We start from the raw sequence: 19,882 nt of genomic DNA on the forward strand, positions 1-19,882 counted from the left end.
CATAATGCTTTTAGAAATACAACATTAAAAAGACGTCATTTTAACAAAGTAAATATCGAACAGAACTGTTTTAACGAGTTTCAAAACGACTGCATCACTAGAAGCGTAACGATGCCATTCAGAATATGAATACTTTTAAGATACATGCATATTATTGGTATCATAACCATTCAGTCCGGTATGAATTCAATTACCACAAAGAGAACATAATAAAAGAAACCACTGATAAACAAAAGCATCAATCCTATTACTTAAAATATCCTTTTGTGGAAACATCATCATGTAATATTTATAATTACCTTATTTCCTCGTGTATTCCCCCATTTTTAACTAATTTTATCAAATCGTGAGAAAATCGAGAAGGAAAATTGTGAGAATCATTTAATTTCCAAAGCAATTGGTTACAGTAAGAACACAACAAATGTGTGTGTGTGTGTGATTATGGCAAAGCCTCGAGGGCTATCTGCCTAAGAGGAGGGATGCCTTCGTGGAGGACTTTCTAAGGGAAACTGGCTCGTATACACGTTAGACATGGGGAAAACCACGAAAACGCCCATGCAGCCAGCCCGTTCGCGGGATTCGAACCTCGGACCGAACTACCAGTGTTCAGCGATTTTACCGCTCGACCTCTGGTGGGCAAACACAACAAATGAAATGAAGTCATGCATAAACTATAAGTAATTATCACGATATAATTTCTTTAAAAGAAACCTACATTCCAGTAAGAACACAAAGCAATATTAACATTGCAATATCTAAAAACATATCTTCATTCCTACTTAAATTACTTAACATTCCTTGCAACTTGAATCTCGCCCATTTTTACTGTTGCCTGTTCTACTTATTAAGCCTCAAATCATCCATAAATAATTAGAGAAGGTAAATGTGCACCTGGCTGTGCGAAATCATGGACTGACTGTCAGTTTGTGTTACTTCATTATTATTGTCCAGTTCTTGCAATAGGATGACATAAATATCAACAGTTAGAAGGGAAAGATTCGGCGTGACCTTCGCAGGTTGTTTGCGAGGGCTCGTGTGTATTACAAAGAATAAAACAATCACTACGTGGATGAATCCATTTTAAAATTTAGGGGATTTTGTTCTTTGAACGCACAGACAAAGGGGAAAATTAAGCGAGTATTTTTAAAATTTTCAGAACCTTTCGCAAAACGGTTAAGGGAAAAAGTAAGCAAGGAAATATGGGATTTGAATGCTGTTCTGTTTAATAGCTGTTCTGTTCAATAGTTAAATGTGTAAAAGAAACAATATAAGTTTTAATTCTGTAAACCTAAGACAACCACTCACACTTCCAGATAATTCGGTTTTTCTGTGGAAGTAATCATCTTACAGGGATAACATTTAATATCGATATCTATTTATTCTCTCAGATCTATTGACCACTTCCAGAGATGGCTGACTTTGAGAAGTAATGATGACAAACAGGCTTTACTGTACTTAAAAAGTTTTATATTAATGGGATGTGAATATTGTTTTGGATTTCAGTGACTGCAAACGTCTCAACTTCATTGTTTTAATTAAACTGGGTGAATGTGACACATACAAAATTTAGAAATAACGATTCTTCAAGAAAATAATGCAACAAAAAATAAATACATTCTGTAAAATAACTCCGCTATAACATCAAGAAAAAAGAAAAAAAAAAAAATGAACCCTGATTCTACTGCGAATATAAAGCATGAGCTTTCGACACAATTACAAAAGACTGATGTAAAAGTATCTAGGTAAACTAGGCTAAATCTAGAGAGCGTTTCAAATCTAATAGAATAAGCTTTAAAAGTTGATAAACACGACGAAATAAACATTTTTTTCATCAGAGAACGTAGGATCATATTTCTGAATATGTGTTAAAGTGAATCAAATTTGACACTTATCGCATTACATTGTCAAACAGAATGTAACTCAGCCACAGGTTATTAATTGACGCTATTTAATTATTCCAATTTAGAATATGTCGCCGCCTAAAGCATTGTTGGTCTATGCATTTGTACTAAGTTGTTATGCCTTAGGAAAAAATATTAGGAAAAAAAAATGCATCGCGATTTCTTGACTTTCTTTTATTTTGTATAAATTCTGTAGAAAGAGAGGGATGTGCATAAGAGACAAAGAGAGAGAACAGTCAAAGTAAAAAATACAAATCTTCGCAAAAACATCTCTACACATTATGCCATATATTATTTAAAGATTTGCTGTTTTGTGTTGGTGTTAGATAGTAATATGGCCGTTGCTCGCATGAGGGTGGAGGAAAAGAGAAAAACTATTTTTATTTAAAAATATATTTAAACTATAAAGCATTAGATAAATTTATAGAATTAGTAAAGAAACAAAGTTAATAATGAAACATGAAAAATCGCTCACAGAGGAGTGACGTCTCAAAAGCGAAGCGCTTCAACTGGGGACGACGAACTCAAGGAAGCAGTCACAGCTCCTGTCACAGCTACAGGAATTCTGGGCACAGGGAATGCTTCGTGACACAGTGGGATAGTTGTGCTCATGCCTGTGGTGATTACTCGTGAATAAAGACTAATACCCATAGTGTCGTTTCGTACCTTTTCATTTGAATACCCCTTACATAAAGCCCGCCTCCTTGCACTTCAGTGAAATTTTAGTTAAATGCAAGAATTTTGAAAGTGTGTAAATTCTGTTTCCTAATATTTTAATACAATATTTTTCGAAACAGTTCTATTTCCAAAAATCAAGAATGTCTCCAGAGCAGAGAAGCAGAATGCACGCTTCAAAAGATGCTGGATACAAAGTGCGAAAGATCGCAGCCAATATGAAACGATGATCGTAGATGCTTTCGAAAATAGAAAAGAATGTGCAAGATAATTCTTTAATCTTTTCACGTGGGCTATACAGAATATATTTTTTAATGCATTGAAGCTATTTAAATAGTATTCAATCAAGAAGTAACAAAAAAACAGATTTTAATATCCCTAATATACCACAGGAAACTAAATTTCATTGAGCCTTGTTTAATGTACGGGACGTGTGGGACATATATGTGCCAGCCATCAGAAAAAGCTTAAAGATGAATATTAATTTTTGTTCAATTAAATAGCCTCAGAGGCAGAAAATATAAAAAATGCTATTGTACAGACTTTTAGAATTTTCGCTGTATGAAATACGAGATATCAGTTTTGCCTATGCCAGGAATCGAGCCACAGATCTTCCATTTGGTAGCTGGCTTATACAATGTCAGCCCGAACGAAGGACTGTGATAATTCCTTATATTTTTCCCATTTAAGGACGAGAGGGATGAAGTGTTAACGTCGTGACGAAATTATCGTCCACCACATTTTAAATCGGGCGCCACTGTAGAGATATGAGATTTTTGGAAGCAAAAAATGTGATAAATAAATCGTTCTCTCGCCGGGCTTTGAACTACGGATCTTCCAGTGTTCGCGGGATGAACTAAATCTCACCACTAAAACTAAGGATAATTCCTTATACCGTTATTGATTAAACTAACATTTCTTCGGATCGTGATCCCAAATGGGTTCGCAAAGCGAAATAGTCACCAAAATTCATTCAGATACATGAATTCAAAGAAATATTAATGAAACTTTAAAAGTAATTACACTAATTGACATTAATGAAATAATACCTGACATATAAAGACTGTGAAGTTTGCTCAGCTCCTACGGACATCCTCTAGCGGAAGAGATAAAAAATAGTTGAACGGGTAACGCGTCTAAAAACTAGTCGAAACGATAGACTGTCTCCGTATATATTTGAAACATAATGCTTGTATTGATTGTAATCTGTAAATATTATGCAAATATCTTTCACATGTTAATTAAAATTTCTGAAAAAAATTTATATTAGTGTTCCGCAGTGAATAGAATTTCAGCATAGTCTAACGGATATCGAAAAGAAACCAAGACAGTTCAAGGCAGCCCTTTAAAAGGTAAGAGAATTTTCACTTACCTACGAGTATTTAGTGATTTAAATTTTAATACGTTAAACTTGATAAAATTTTAACAAAGACCAAAAGGAATCGAGTGACTTAAAAATTTAGTTTCCACAAATATCCTTGACTGAATTCTGGGATCGGAGCTAGAACTGAATTTCCCACAAACTCTGAAACGACATTAAATGTTCTGCTATTCAGCGTGCTTATGCATAGTTACGTGAAAGGACGTTTTCAGTTTTAACACTTAATGAATCGTTTAACGCAAAACCACACTGAAGATTGTTTGCGTCCAGCAGTGTCAAATATTGCGCTAAGATTTAATTGATTATGCAGCAAAAAAACAAAGCACATCAAACATTAAAACATGACTTGAAACATACTTGAAAACAATCCTAACATAGCTTCATTTCATATGTGCTTTGTTTACCAAAGAAATATATTAATTATAAGAAAATATTTATTTTTATAAATTTATTCTATACTTATCTGGATTGGCGAAAATTCTCATGATAAAAAAAGGTCATGAATGGAAAAGAAGCGCTGGCCTAAACTAAATGAATAAATATATTCGTATTTGCGATTATGTATTTTTCTAATTATTCTTTACATAATCAGAAGAAATGAAATTAAAAACAATGGCTTTCTCTATTAATACTCTTGCACAATACAATATAAAAAACAAAATGCTAAAATCAAAAAACTCAAAAGGGAGAGGATAATTACTCATTATCTAATGCTAATAAAGCATGACGAAGAAAAAGATTAATATCAGTGAGACGTCGTTGCTAAGAGAAATGCGAAAAAAGTAAAAACACTTATTAAAACAAATGGTTTAAACAATAATAAGGCAAGTTTTTTTTAATAAATCCCTTTCTCTGCCTGTCGAGAGATATACTACCAGGTTCTAAGAATACAAACGATTGTATAATTATTTTTTCATTAGACGCTAAGTTCAGAAATTATAGCTTTAAGCAGTATTTTTAACCGTAAAATAAATGACTTCTTAAAATTAATTGAGAATCCAGTCATGCTTTAATAATAACAAGCCAGCAGTGAGTGAAACATAAACTGTGATAAGACATCCCTTTTTTAATATGTCTGATGATGATATTTATAAATATTCATTATGCAAATAATTTTGTGGAAAACTACAATAATGAGAAAAAATTGAATAAAAAATACTATTTCACCGAAATTTTTTAATGCATCCTTTTGGCTTTATTCCTTAAAAGATTTTTCTCATATATAATTTTTTTTTCACAAGAAAATTGTTTAGAATGAATTAGTAACTCCAATAAAATGTATCCCTTCCAACAGCTTAATTATAAGCGGATGTTTTTTCTACAGCGCCACATGTTAGCAGTCAGACAATCCTGGATTCCAGTAAATATAGAAACTCGAGTAGTTTTAGATATGCTATTTTGATTTTTTCTTCACCTTTTTTTCTCAGAAGTGCGCGGCAAGGGATTTGCATACATATCCGTTTAAATATCCTCTACGATTACGCAGAGTTTTGTATCAAATCTCCGAGTTCACATCTTTTGAGTAAAATCGAAGCTTCCTTCAGACTAATAAATTGAGAAAGACGATTCTAACGAATTTTAACGGAATGAGAAGAAAAATTTTACTACAAATTAAAGTATGCAGGCTTTTTTTACACAAATCTTTATAAAATATCCATTAAAATTTAGTACGAGTATTTTCCCACAGTGTCTTAATCACTTCTATATATTTAACACGTGTATATTTTTTTCTGATGTCTCAGTGCTTTTGGTTCTTCCAAAACGTCCACAATAATCAACTCCAAGTAAAATTACTCAGTCATAAAACGGTGCACACTGTCTCAGAAACAGGGCCCTACTAAAACGAAAACGTATATAGCCGAGAAATAATCTACTGGCTGTGATACTGTTCGACCAGTTGCCTATACATTATTATCAATTATCATCCCGAAGATCATGAGCATGAGTTCGTGAAGCATTGTTAAATTGAGCAGTCTACTTAGAATGCAGATGCTGGTGCATAAGATTGTCTTCCAACCGAGTTCTTTTATTACTCATCTGACAAAATAAAAATCATTACCTCATATTTTTTGTTGTTTACATAATTTTGCCCTTATAGAGTCCCAAATGAATACCGTAGTTGCTCTTAATGCCAGCTTAATGTAATTTAAGTTTAATTTCGAATGTTGTCATTTTTGAAATAAATATCATTTATTAGTTGATTTTGGCTACGAAAAATCATATTCAGTTTATTTAAGTAAACTGCGAATATTCACTGAAAATGATACAATTAACTCTCACTTTAGATTTACAGAGAATTGTTTTTCGTGTACATTAAGGCAGGGAAAATGAAAAATAAACTCTGGCGGGGATTTAAACCCGCACATCTTTGAACTATCCGTTGTATGAACTAATATGTAATCTGTACAGCGACAATAGTCAAGTCTCATTCTGGGACCACGACTATTTAGAAATACGTTTAAAAATAGTATAAAAAGGAAAGAAAACTGAAAATATGCTTTTGAAATTAAAGAATATCGACAAGGTTCGAAATATGGAAAAGTAGACCAGGTTCCAGAAAAACAGGAAACAATCAGAAGAAGACTTCATGCGTGAGATGAACTTTGTGACTTGACACTTCTCTCACGTCATTTTCTAAAATAAAAACACAAGGCGATACGGAACGCCGAAGAAGAATCATAGGAGCTATAACTCTGATTTTTCACTTTATGAAAAAGGATGCATTCTTTAATTCTTACGATATAAGATGAATATACTATTACATAACAGAGTATACTATTATTAACCATGCAATTCGAAAACTTTTATTAATACAATTCAGAATCTAGTGTAGTCTCTCCTCCTTTAAGTTAAGATGAGCAATATTTTGATATTCTTTTTCTCAAAACTCAAATAACTATATTATAATTTGTTATCCGAAACGAAGCGTTTAAAAAAAATCTTATTTTTATTATTTTTTCCATTGTATTCTTGCGGAATCCACAGAAGTTTCGTCAAAATCATATGCGAATTTGCTTTTCTAGATTTTATCTTATTTTTTCTTACAATTTCTGAACAATTATTTGCTGATTTTTGAGAAATTTTCAGTCTTTGTTAGTTTTTAATTATCTAAGCATTGAAGAATATTTATATAGTCAAATGTCGAGTTTACTTATTCATACAAAAATAACGTACATTCAGATAAAAAAATATCAAACTGTACTTATAACATACAAAGAAGTACATAAATAACAAGAAAGCCCTATTTCGAAATAACAACAAAAAATGACTGACATTTTTTTTTCAGATGGGAATACATAAATTTTAACAATAAACAAGAAATCCTCTCAAGACTACCACCTACGACTAGCTCCAAATAATGTTTTTTAAATAAAAACTCCAGAATAAATTTTTAATGATTTCTACTCTGCAGGTTAGCTTAATATAACAAGTCCACGAGTTGGTTAGAGTGTTTAATTGGTAGTTTTGAGACCAAGATCTGATGCTTCTTTGAATTACAGAACTCCCAGAGTTCACAGATATATGAATTTTAAGCATAATTACAGTACGAATGTTCATCTCAGATGTTAGCAGCTCCTAAATAATTCTAGAGACCTGTTCTTAAATTCTCTTCTGTTTTGATTCAAACTTGTTCATAAAGTATAATTTTTTATAGAGTATAATATGCAATATATTATTGCTAATAATGTGTGTTTATTGATGATGGAAACTTATGTGCAGTTTAAAAAGCTCTTAAACTGCTGAAACATTAGATATAACTAACTAAAAACGCATTAACTCATCCATGCGCTCAAATAGTACAGTTACTTACAGACGAGCAAGATAATGCTGTTGTCACCAAGCCAATTAAAATCACACCCAGGGTTGTATTAACCATAAGCAATATAAACACGTGGTTAGGTCAAAGAAAGGAAGAACCATAAAAATGTCTTCAGATATTCAGGAAAGGCATCGTCAAACTATTTCTCATTGCCGGTTTTACAACGGAATGCATGGTGCAGCTAAACCAAAACCGACAGAGAAAGAAAGAAAAAAAAAAAAAAAAAAAAAAAAGACTGGTGTAAAAATATGTGTGGGCACCAAAATCTTTTAAATGTGTAAGGTCTCTATAGGTCTTAAACCGGCCTTCACTACGCCTTAGCCTTGCTTATTCAATACCACTACAAAGCTTTCAGTGAGATTTGCATACGTTACAATGAAAGTCAAATCTAGAAAATACGATAAGACTCGAAATGTCAATGGTCCATGAGCCAGTGATAATGTTCTCCGATTTTTGTGAGCTCCTATAACAACGAAAATCAAATGATGATATGAACACAACTTATTTCTATCAAACTTACTCTGAAACTCGATTGTTACATAATACATTCGTCATTCCATCTGCAATCATTTGCATGGCGAGGGATACATCCATGAAGAAATAATTAATGTTTTTGGTTCTTCAGCAATCATGCATTAAGACATTAACATCGAATAAAAAGTAATATTTTTTTTTTTTTTCTAATTCCTCATCAACTCTAAAATTGAACGTTTGAAGGATTCTCCCCCCCCCCCACAAGAAAAAAAATTCATACAAGACCATTCCAGACTATCTGAATTTTGCCTTTCTTAGTGTGCGAAAACATTCTACTGAGGGTAACGAGAAATAATGATTTAAAATTTTAACAATTTTCTGAACTTTGAAGTGATTGCTTCCAATCTGAACTCCATTATTTTCTAATAATTAAAAAAATTGCAACGAATGTTTGTATTGATTCAGAAACAAGAATTATCCGATTTAATTCTTAGAGAAATAGCATATTTGCATATTAAATAGCAGAAAGGTATTTTAATGCTAAACGATTACGGAACATTGCAGCAAAAGGCGAAGAACCAATATATTTAAAAACAAAACTGCTAAAAGAAATTTTTAAGAAGATTTAAAACAACAAAATGTATTGCCAAATTATTTACCTATACTACCTTTTTCCTTTTTACTTCAATGTGCGATACAGTAAAATGCAACTGCAATTAGGAACATGTTTATTCTCGAAACATCGGAGAAAAATGTGTTTATTTTGCAGGAAGTACGGTAAAATATACCAATAATAAAATAAATACTATCTCATAAAAAGTCGTATTTTTCTCTTTAACATACAATTTATTTAAACTATGAAGAAAATATTAAAAGAATCACTGAATCATAAAGATTAAATTTTTTAATTGCGTCACTCTAACTCGAACCCGAGTTTTCAGTTTTCCGATGTAGCGCGGTCAACATCATCTCAAATAGTCAAGTTGTAAAGACATTAGGAATTTTTTTAAAGCAAGCAAAAGAGATTGAAAAATTAGCAACCGCCTTCGCCTGGAATCGAACCACGGACCTCTGGAATACCGGCCCAGCGTGCAGAACCACTACACCACGAAAGCACGCTAGGAAGTAGGGAGAAATATCTTATATACTCCCCCTTTTAAAGGGCGACTGGGGTTTTTTAGGGGACCCAATCGCTAAATCTTGGGTGCGGAGAATCATCATCCAATACCTTTTAGTTCGAGCGCCACTGTAGAGACATATATGTCTTTTTTTGGGGGGGAGCAGGAAAGATGAAAAACTAGCAAACATATATGTCTTTTATTCTTCGAATATATGTTTTATAAACATATATTCTTCGCCGGGAATCGAACCACGGACCTCTGGAATACCGGCCAAACGTGCAGAACCACTACACCACGAAGGCACGCTAGGAAGGCGGGAGAAATACCTTATAAAGTTTTCTAATGTCTTTACAAACACTTACTGTCTATTCATTGAACTGTTTTACTTCAAAATAATTCTGAGAAATATTTTCAGAAACAGTATCACTCAGTGAGCTGAGTTATAAAAATAGTATATGTTTTTTAAAGTAGATTTATTATGGAATTCGAGGGTTCAATAGAAAAAAGGTTGAAAAACCTTCGCATAGCAGTTTAATGATTCATATCCTTCTTCGTGTAATTTTCTTTCCCACGGAATACAGATTTCGCGGAATAATTTAGTGTCCATTAAATTGCCCATTAATAATTGATAACGATTACAAGTCGAGACAATAGATTATGTTCCAGACTTACCACAAATCAAAGGTATTAAATTGTCCAAAAACAATTGCCGCGTGCTAATAAACTAGAATTAACTTCGAAAAGAAGGAGGAAAGTGTTATAAAAAACTCTAAACACACAATAAATTCAAATCAAGAATTAGTTTTAATTGTTTAGATACGGCTGTCATGTAGAATCCATGCATAACCTTCTCGCTAAGTCTGTTTACGGACGAATGCAGGAGGAGGTAGAAGCTCGTTACGATCCGTTTATCTCGAAGTCAGAAAAATGAGACAGACACATTTCCTTTGGTTAAAAAAATAGCGAGAGAGATCGAAACACCTCGTGTTTTGTCGTGACGCAAAGCTATTAACCTCACAAAGTAGTAGTCAAAACCACTTTAAAACTCACCAGAATCTCAGTATCAATGCCTAACGACCTCAGTCTGCTATCGTAAAAAACACCATTTGCACTGTTATTGTTGATGATCCGAGAGATTTATTTAAATCAGACATCCACCAAGCTATCTGGCTTAATGACGTAAATCGATCGACTCATCAGAAATTCTTTTTTGAATAGGGAACTTCGCCGAAAAAAAAAGTTTTGCGAAGTAATGGAATTCTGAATTTTATCCACCTCTTAAAGTATGTGCACTCTTAAGATGCGGATATGAAAGTTTTTAAAATGTAAATGTTCAGATAGTGCAGAAAATAACACTTTGTTTCTCGTTCTTGCTGTTTATTGTAATAATTTGTAATTTCAACGAATATTATAAATGAATCAGCATCACTAGTATTTCATAGAGTTTTACAAGGGATAATAGTCAGAATCCATCCGCTATTATGCTTCATATTCCAGCGTTGATATTTAAAAGCTGAGATAATTTGCTAATCTCGCTGTGAATCAGAAAATCGAATTTTTTTTCATGTACCGTTTCTTCAAAACCACGCCAAAAAAAGCAAAACTGCCGCTTCAAGTTTTTTAAAGGTATTTTACGAATTTTTTTATACTTAATTATTTACACTCATGTCCATAAATTAAGGATAATGCAAAATCGGGCAAAGGAAGAGTTAGAAGCAAAACAAATTTGACTTATTTGTAAAGCTTATTTATTAAACAAAAGGTAAAGAGCAAAAAACGATGTTATATGTTTGATAATTATTAAAAAAATTAGCGGTTTTTTCTCCCTGGAGCAAATTCCAAAAAAAACCTATTTACAAAACACTAATATTACATGGTTGGTATGATTGTTAATACATTGTATGTCTCCCAGACGATGCAATACAGTCCGCACAACGCCTAGGCATGCTGAGTATCAAATTATCGATCTGATCTTGGGAGATATTACACCACTCAAAAAGCAATGCTCTCCGAAGTTCCGGTAGACATGTAGGAGGAGGTTGTCGGGCTACAACTCGTCGGCCAAGCATATCCCACACGTTCTCTACTGGATTCAAGTCCGGTGAGAATGCTGGCGAGTCCATACGGGTGATATCCTCCGATTGAAGGCATTCGCTTACGATGTTTGCACGGTGAGGACGGGCGTTATCATCCATAAACACAAATTGTGCGCTCATGGCGCCCCGAAACAAACGTACATGTTGTTCCAGAATGACGTCCCGATAGATTTGGCTTCTCATGGTTCCAATTTGAACATGCAGGTCATTTCTGGAACCCAGAATAATTCCACCCCAAACGAACCCTCCTGCACCACCGTAACGGTGTCGTTCACTGATGTTTTCTTGGTGGTAACGGGTACCTGGAGCTCTCCATATGAAAGTCCGGCTAGAATCAGACTGCAAGCTAAACCTGGACTCGTCGGGAAACATCACACAAGCCCACTGTTGCGGTGTCCACAATGCATGCTCTCTACTCCAGGCTAACCGCAGGCGACAGTGAGTTGCAGTAAGTGGAACGCATCTGACAGGTCTACGAGCATATAGACCAACCTGCCCTAAGCGTCTGTACACGGTCTGCCTTGAAATTGTCGTAACAGTGGCTGAAGAGAGCTGACGAGACAGGTCTGAGGCTGTGCTCCGCCTGTTTCTTTTGGCAGTAACTGCCAAATACCGGTCCTCATTCGGCTTTGTAACTCTGGAAGGACCTGTGCTGTAACGTCTACTCACATTACCATCATCTTGGAATCATTGCCAAAGCCTGGAGATGACACTCTGGGCAATTCCAAGTTCGTATGATACTTCCAGTTGGGTACGCCCACGTTCCAGACGGCCGATAATTCTACCACGTAAAAAATCATCCAAATGCGTCATTTGTGTCATAACTATTCGGTTATTGCACTGAAATGCTTATAAAGCGCTTGCGAATAATTTTACTTCTTTGCCTGTATTCCTTATATATCACTCTCTTACACTCTCGTCATTGTGACGTACCATCGGTGTCATCTGGTTACTTCCTGAAATTCTCATATGATACTTGAAGATGTGTGTAGTGATTTTACAGGTGATATATTTATTTTAGAGTTCGATTTCCGCGTGACTCCGAATTATCCTTAATTTATGGACATGAGTGTAGGTAAATAATTAGGTGGCCCAGTATCTATTATTCACTTGTCGGAAGAAATGTCACAGTCGAAAGTAAACTAGCTCGCATTTAAGCTGGTTTTGTTTATTTGACTATGGCAAAGCACTCGAGGGCTAACTGCCTAAGAGAAGGGAGAACTTTCTAAGGGAAACTGGCTCGTATACACGTTACACCATAAAAACGACCATGCAGCCAAGCCCGTTCGCGGGATTTGAACCTCGGACCGAACTACCAGTGTTCAGCGACTTCCAGTGTTCAGCGACCGTTCGGACCCAGGTGCGCCAGCTCGTATTTAAGTTAAATCTCTTTGAGAAAGGTCAACAAAACCGAAAAAAAAAAAAAAAAAAAAAAAAAACACTCTGTCGAAAGCAGTTTTTCGAGGAATCTTACTTTCTAGCAATTTTACGTAATTAAGTCCTTTGATCCTTCCTACCCATAATGCCTCACCTATGCAAAGCATAGCGTCAAACTGAACTTTTCCCCCAATCCTCGTAAAAATCTTCAGAGAGAGAAATTTGCTCTTCAAACTAATTCTGAGATGCCTTTCTATTTCAGTTTCATTCAGGTAAAAAACAAAATGAGTTACTGTGTTCTCTTGTCTTATCTACACAGTTATTTTAAAATAATAAATAATAAAAGTTCCATTCTTTTCTAAAAATTCATATTAAAATATGCTTTACTAGTTTTCTGATAACTTCATGCGCTTCACTTATCTTCGTTTATGTGATAGCAGCCATTACTTAATATTACTTAATACATTATGTGATGGCAGCCATTACGTAATACAGAACTTTTTCAGAGCTGTATAATGAAGAAACAAAATAATGTATTTGTCATGCATCATATTTTACAATTTTCTTGGTATGTCTGACTCAAGTACAGCAAAAAAAAAAAAAAAAAAAAAGTCTAAAATATATATCGCTAAAATGGTATGGAAATTAAATAACTTGCAGTGAGAATCTGAAAAGTTTAAAAAGAAGCTCATTATCAATCCTACCATGTGAATTTCCGTTGCCATTTGAAAAAACTATGAATGATTTTAACGATGGGAAAAAGGGTTCCATACGACTTACCTAAAGCTAGTTGCCAGCAACGGCCAAATAGTTACATATAATAGTATTCCTCTCAGTTATTAAAGCCATTTTCTAATCTTGCTATCAAGGCGAAGAAAATGAATTTTTTTCATAACAATGCCAAAAGTTACTATTAGTATCTTAATGATAAATTGCACAGCCAAGAGACAAAATAAAAAATTCCGAAGTGTTTGGCGAAATATGATTTCGATTATGCATGCCTTATTTGGTCACTTCTTTATGCACCCTTGTTTGGTCAAGAGTTTGCGTTTCGTGGTTTGGGACGGATTGAATCGGCTCTTCATCCAATTGGGAAGTTTTAACGAGTTAACCGACACCCTGAATTTAGAGATGGGATCTTTTGATGATACTATATATTTAGTGTCAGTTTGGGATCTTATCTGCTTATTTATTATTTACCTTTCACGGGAATTACCATTTAAAATCTTTGACTTAAATGGTCAAATGTTGGAAAGAGCAATGGGCAACATTGCCTAAGCTCTTTTCCTTCTTTTCATAAGAAGGAAGCGCCACTAATGTTATGCTATGTTATATCTTATGCATGCCTTATAAAATTTCGAAAAAAATCACAGTTGAAATTAACAATAGGCAATTTAAGTGACTAAAGACAGGTACAGATAACAGTCGGTGGGACACCAGAATTTTACTGTTGGTGATACAGGCACACTCCCGTCCCACTAACTGTGCATGTCCACCCCAGTTTTGAGGAAAAATACCCCGGAGGGCAGTCCGGGGGTCTCCCACCCCTCTTCCTTCTGCCACAAACCTCTCCAGAGGACGTTCGGCTCGTCGTGTGTTTTGAGAACCCTTTGCCGCGCAGACACTATACCTTTGCAAATATTCATGCCTTCTCCGTGATCCGGCCCCATTCGTAGGTAATCAGCGTCGCTAACACTATACTGCCTGAGCGGTAGTGATTAAAGACATTATGATAAACCATACAGCAAGAAATCAAGAAGGAAAATGGGAAATTATTAACTTTTTGGTGAAATATGATGCGGCTCAGCTGTGCCCTTTCAAAACAAATCCCAGCTGAAATTCATCACAAACAATTTCAGTGGTTAAAGACAATTGAAATGAAAAAGCTCTACATCAGAATGAATTGAATAAGCTTATTTTTTACCGCAGTGAAACGTTACTTCAAACAGCATGAATGACCAGTCATTTGTTAAGAAAACGCGATTTTTCTATCCTTCCACTGCATTTTTACTCCCTTGATAGCTTAAATACTTATATGACTGCAAAAAAATTCACTAAAATAAGGGGACTCCTTTGCCCTGTTCGAAACGAAAATAATTTTATATATCGGAATCTCAATACTTGTTTGACATATGCTTAGAGGATACAAAATAAGGAACTCACATCTAACGTTTCTGAATAAGAGTTGAAAGCATTATAACATATTTGGAGAGTCGATCTAAAGAAGGTGAAGCTGATGGGTGCTTCAGTTAGTAACCATTTATACGTATTCTTCTAAGTATGGGCTCTTCTCTTTGCGTTAACGCTTTCCAACCACCGGAAACAAACTTGGTTTTCTTATGCCTTTCACTTGGCTTTTAAAAGCACAGAAAATGACTGGGCATAATACAGCATCAAATCCTTCGTATCATTGTGGACCAACTCACTGTGAATTAGAATTCGTATGATCAAAAAACGGTACAGTTACCAAAATATTATATATAGAGTTAAAAATTAAAGTTACTAAGCAATTAATTGTTTGTATGTTTTGCAAACAGTGTTATTATTTCCTTGAGTAGTTATGTATTCATTTAACAAGGTAATTAAATCCCCGTTAAAACAATTTTCTAATCTGAGGGGAATGGATATAACTTGAAATTTGCTTAGTTCGCAAAGCTTCGAAAGCAAGCTAGTTAGTTACGCAATAAACAGTATATACCTACAGCCTAATCATTCCCAACTCTAAACTCTGTGTTGAAAGATTAGGCTCTATGTAAGGAAAGTTTTTAAAATATCATTTGGAAGCGAGTTTATAGAACAAGTAGGTCATCTGTAGATGCTCCTATTTGAAGAAAATTATCAATTTTTCTTTGAAGAAAAATAAAATCATGCACTTGGCAAAAGTTTTTTAAATCTGAGAGAAAAAGCGAAGTTTAGCATGTTCATTAGCATAAAATGATGGAAAAAATGTTCATTTGGAAGATCTGAATAATATCATATGAACTTAGCATAGCTATCCACTGGTCGATTGCTGATCAGACGAATATAATTTTTTGGTACTGAGAAACTTGTTATTGCTTTCTTTATAGATGAAATGACTATGCCTGAAATTCTATTCAAAGATGAAACCAATAATCTTCTTGCAGAACATTCGGGTTGAAAGAAGGTAAAGCAAAATAAAATTTTGTGTATCACCTGAAGCATGCATTTAAGTGCAGGAAAGAAAAATTTTGGAGTTTGGAAAGACCTAGACTTATTTTAAAAAATTAGAAATACTTCTTACTCCTGTAGTTTATAAAAAATTTTGTAATTACATGCTTAGCAGTTGCAAGCTTAAAAAATGTAATCTCCTATTTTCTCAAACAGTATAATATATTATTTTATATTATTAGAATCAATAAACTGGGTTCCATAACACTGAAGATTTACATAATATGCGAAAAAGAATCTCGTATTTCCTTCATTCTCTTGTTGATTTTCCACTGAATTTTCATTTCATTATTTTATATGCGCATAAAATTGCATCACTAATTGGCTCGGTGCCAAAGCTTCTTTTAAGTTAAGTTCACATTCTCCGCTACAAACTTAAATCTATAAAGCACTTGCGTACGTACGTAGAATACTTTTTTCCCAAAGACAGAACCTGCCATGATACTACTGTGTATATCTTATCGTTTTCTCCGTTACTTAGAAACATGCAATTCATATTTCTCAATAATCACTAATTCAAAAGCACATGTATAATTAAAAAATGCAAAATAAGTGCATCATCATTAAAATAAAAAGGGAATCAACCCATGTTTGGTGTTCATTTTAGAAAAATGCTGATTGAAATATTTTCTGAAATGAATGCCAGTCTAGACAGTATTGATTTTTACCTAAATTTAAAAATAAATGGTAATCTTAACTTTTTATTACTGAAAGAAATAATGATATGTGAAAGAACAACTTAACAACTGTAAGATATAAAAATTTCTAATTTAATGACAGTGATTGATCATAAGCATGTTTTAGACTTTTTAAAGTGTTCTTTAAAGTCCCTGAAAACATAACTACTGCATTATCTTTAAGAGAAAATTACAATTTTCCAATGGTTATTCTAGTCCAGGATTTTAATTCAACAAATACTGGCGTAAAATTAGAAGGAATGGACTATCACTTACCACAGACGCCACTGCCTAGTTGCTTAAGATTCCAGTTTGGGCAATGAAATAAGGACGATTCATTTCCCGCACATCGAGGATCTTCATACATTAGTTGACTAGAATCGTTGTTGCGAGGGTACCAGTGATGAATGCGTCCACCGCTGAATCCTAATTGTCGACACGTCACCTGTAGAGTTTCTTCGGTCCAGCTAGAACACAAAGACAATACAACGTTTTAACGAAATCATTGTAACAAATGTTTCATTTTGAAGAATGAACTAACTTTACAGTTTACAACAACAGTAAGCAACCTTTGGTCTCAAATTTTTGGCAACTACCATCGTTGTGAAAATCAGAAAAGTGTCCGGAGAGGCACAATTTCGTACCCCAAATTACTGATTTGTTGTATGATTGACACTGCCTTATATGGTCTAGCGTTATTCTGAAAGAATAGGACTCCATGTCTACTCACAAGTGCTGGTTTCTTATGATACAATTTACCAAGCATTTGTCGCATATCTGCATAATATCGAGCTGCATTAATTGTTTCATGCATGTAATGAAAGGAAAGAATAGTGAATGACATCACCACTACATAATGACAACAGAAAATTACCATACAATAAACATCTTTTTCTGCGAGTCTTGGGAGTCCTTGCTGAAGAGTGTTTGATTCTCAAGCACTGCCATGAATGTGTACGGTTGTCGTAGAATATCCACTTCTCATCCCTAGTCATAACTCATTGCAGGAATGTTCCTTCTTCTTCTTTAGAAAGAAAATTACAATTCTAAACATCGCTTTCATTTTCATCAATAAGTTCGTAAGGCATCAACTCTTCAAGTTTCCTTACCTTTTTCTATTATTGCTAAATGCCGCGATGCTATGCGTTGAAAATATACATTTAATGTTTTAACGATCTTTCATGTAATTTGTTGTGGATCTGGATTCAAACAAATCTTTTAATTTATTCGAATCAGTGATGGAAGGACGATGGCCATTAGATTCATTTTGAAGCCTCCAATCTCCTAAACGAAATTTTAGAAACCCAACAAGTAAATCTCTTATTAGTTGTTCTTCTATCGAAGGCTCTGCTGATATTTCCTACTAATGTTTCCTACAGTAGTCACTCCAGAAATCCTCACCTTAAACACGTAATATTACAGCAACTTTAACAGAGTGAATTTCACAATTGATTTGATATCGATAGCATTCAATGTTTAATGTTGATCTAACGAAACAAATAATTAAACTACATGAACCACTTGTGACGTAGTTATGTGAAATGAAAAAAAATTGCATAAACTTCAGAGCTTACTTTTTTTTGCTATTAGTAGAAACCTGAGGTTATTCAATGGTCATTAAATTTGTAACAACACAGTAATAAATGTTTTAATACGAAGCATAGCATAGCGCTTTTTTATAATTCTTTATCAATATGCTCCTTATCTTCTCAACAAGATTTGAATCAGCACTTATTAGGGAAAGCTATTACCTTATTATACAGTGCAATGCTTGTATACAAAAGTCTTGAAGCTATTGCTTTTTAGAAGTATCTGAATAAATTGATGCGTTATTTTGCTGAAAAACTATGTTTCATATTTAGTTACAGAGATAAAAGACAGTAATTAAAACAGTAGTAATTCATGATAAGCAACAGTATTCATCCTATTATTAAAAATGCCATCTCTTTGTCTTAAAATAGAGTAATTCCACTTCAAACCTTCTCTCAGAATACTGTGTAATATGCCTGTTACTTAAGTCGCGCATACAAGTCAGAAATCCAAATAATCTACCAACATTAAACTTTTTGATGATTAAAAATCGCATGTTTCCATGTGTCATCTATTCAATACCCATCAAATCTTAGCGAAGCTTTCATATGATACTTTTTAAAGATATTTCGCAAAATGGAACAGACTTCTCAGCCTATTATATTGCAGGATTTGAATTATAATTCAAATGAAATTTTACTGCTGTTTGTGATGGCTATGCTGTTCGAATGAATAATTAATTATATTAAAACCGCACATAAGGGTGCTCACAAATTCTGAAGATCGTTATGATCGCTGTTTGAAGTAATTTTCACGACACTGTTAAACTTATTAAGTGCACTTCCTATTTTCTGTTATACTTACCAGCGCACCAAATCATCTTAACAAAACTACATTTGTTATCTGTTATTCATTTTCCACATAATGGGACAAATAATGGCAAACATAGCAAACTTTGCAATGTTTGTACAATAAAATTTATAAAAAGCATGTGACTATACTACTTCATACAAATTGCTGATAAAAACTACAATAAGAACTCACTTTTTAGAGTTAGTGCAGACAGATCGCCATGATTGCTTGTAAAACAACTGGAGGCGACCCTTCAGAATGGAATCTCCATCAACGAGACGGACATCCGGCCAGCCGGACGGTTCTGGTTCTGACCACACTTGCCGTTGTGGGAGACGGGTGAAAACAATTTCCTGTCCTTTCTTACCCTAAAATAATAATAATAACAGTAATTTATATAAATATGCAATAGAAGAACACCACAGAAACACAGATGCGACACGAAAACATCTCAAACATACAAATGTCAGAAAATTTATTTAAACAGGTGGTTAATTTCAATCAGAGTTTGCAAAATGGAATTACTTAATCTAAGGTATACTAGTCATAAGTTTTCTCGACGTGCACTAGAACCGCAGGTCAGATGAACCCTAGTACTTTTTCATTTCATTTTGATTAAAAGGTAGTTTTCCACTAAACGCGGCATCAGAAAACGCTTTCTTGCACAGTTATTTATTTAGTTTAAATATTTTTATTATCAGAAAGGAAACTTCCGACAAATAGCGCACACATGCGAATTGCTGCTGCCAATCTTGGAAGCAATGTCACTGTATTAATATAGGGGTAACA

At 34.0% G+C, this 19,882-nt stretch overlaps 1 protein-coding gene across 1 annotated transcript in view; it reads right to left on the reverse strand.

Annotated features, from left to right (window-relative positions):
* bark (C-type lectin domain-containing protein bark beetle) overlaps nucleotides 1-19,882 on the reverse strand; it is a 186,215-nt gene that overhangs the window by 92,303 nt on the left and 74,030 nt on the right. Inside the window, exons 2-3 of the mRNA XM_085814689.1 lie at nucleotides 19,286-19,461; nucleotides 16,988-17,178 (exon numbers count right to left, since the gene is read on the reverse strand). Of these exons, the coding sequence (XP_085670815.1) occupies nucleotides 16,988-17,178; nucleotides 19,286-19,461 (367 nt within the window). The remainder of the gene's footprint in view (nucleotides 1-16,987; nucleotides 17,179-19,285; nucleotides 19,462-19,882) is intronic.

This window comes from Stegodyphus dumicola, chromosome 4, assembly GCF_044657685.1.
Source record: "Stegodyphus dumicola isolate Sdum_Otavi_A_Nest chromosome 4, ASM4465768v1".
NCBI classification, from domain to species: Eukaryota; Metazoa; Arthropoda; class Arachnida; order Araneae; family Eresidae; genus Stegodyphus; species Stegodyphus dumicola.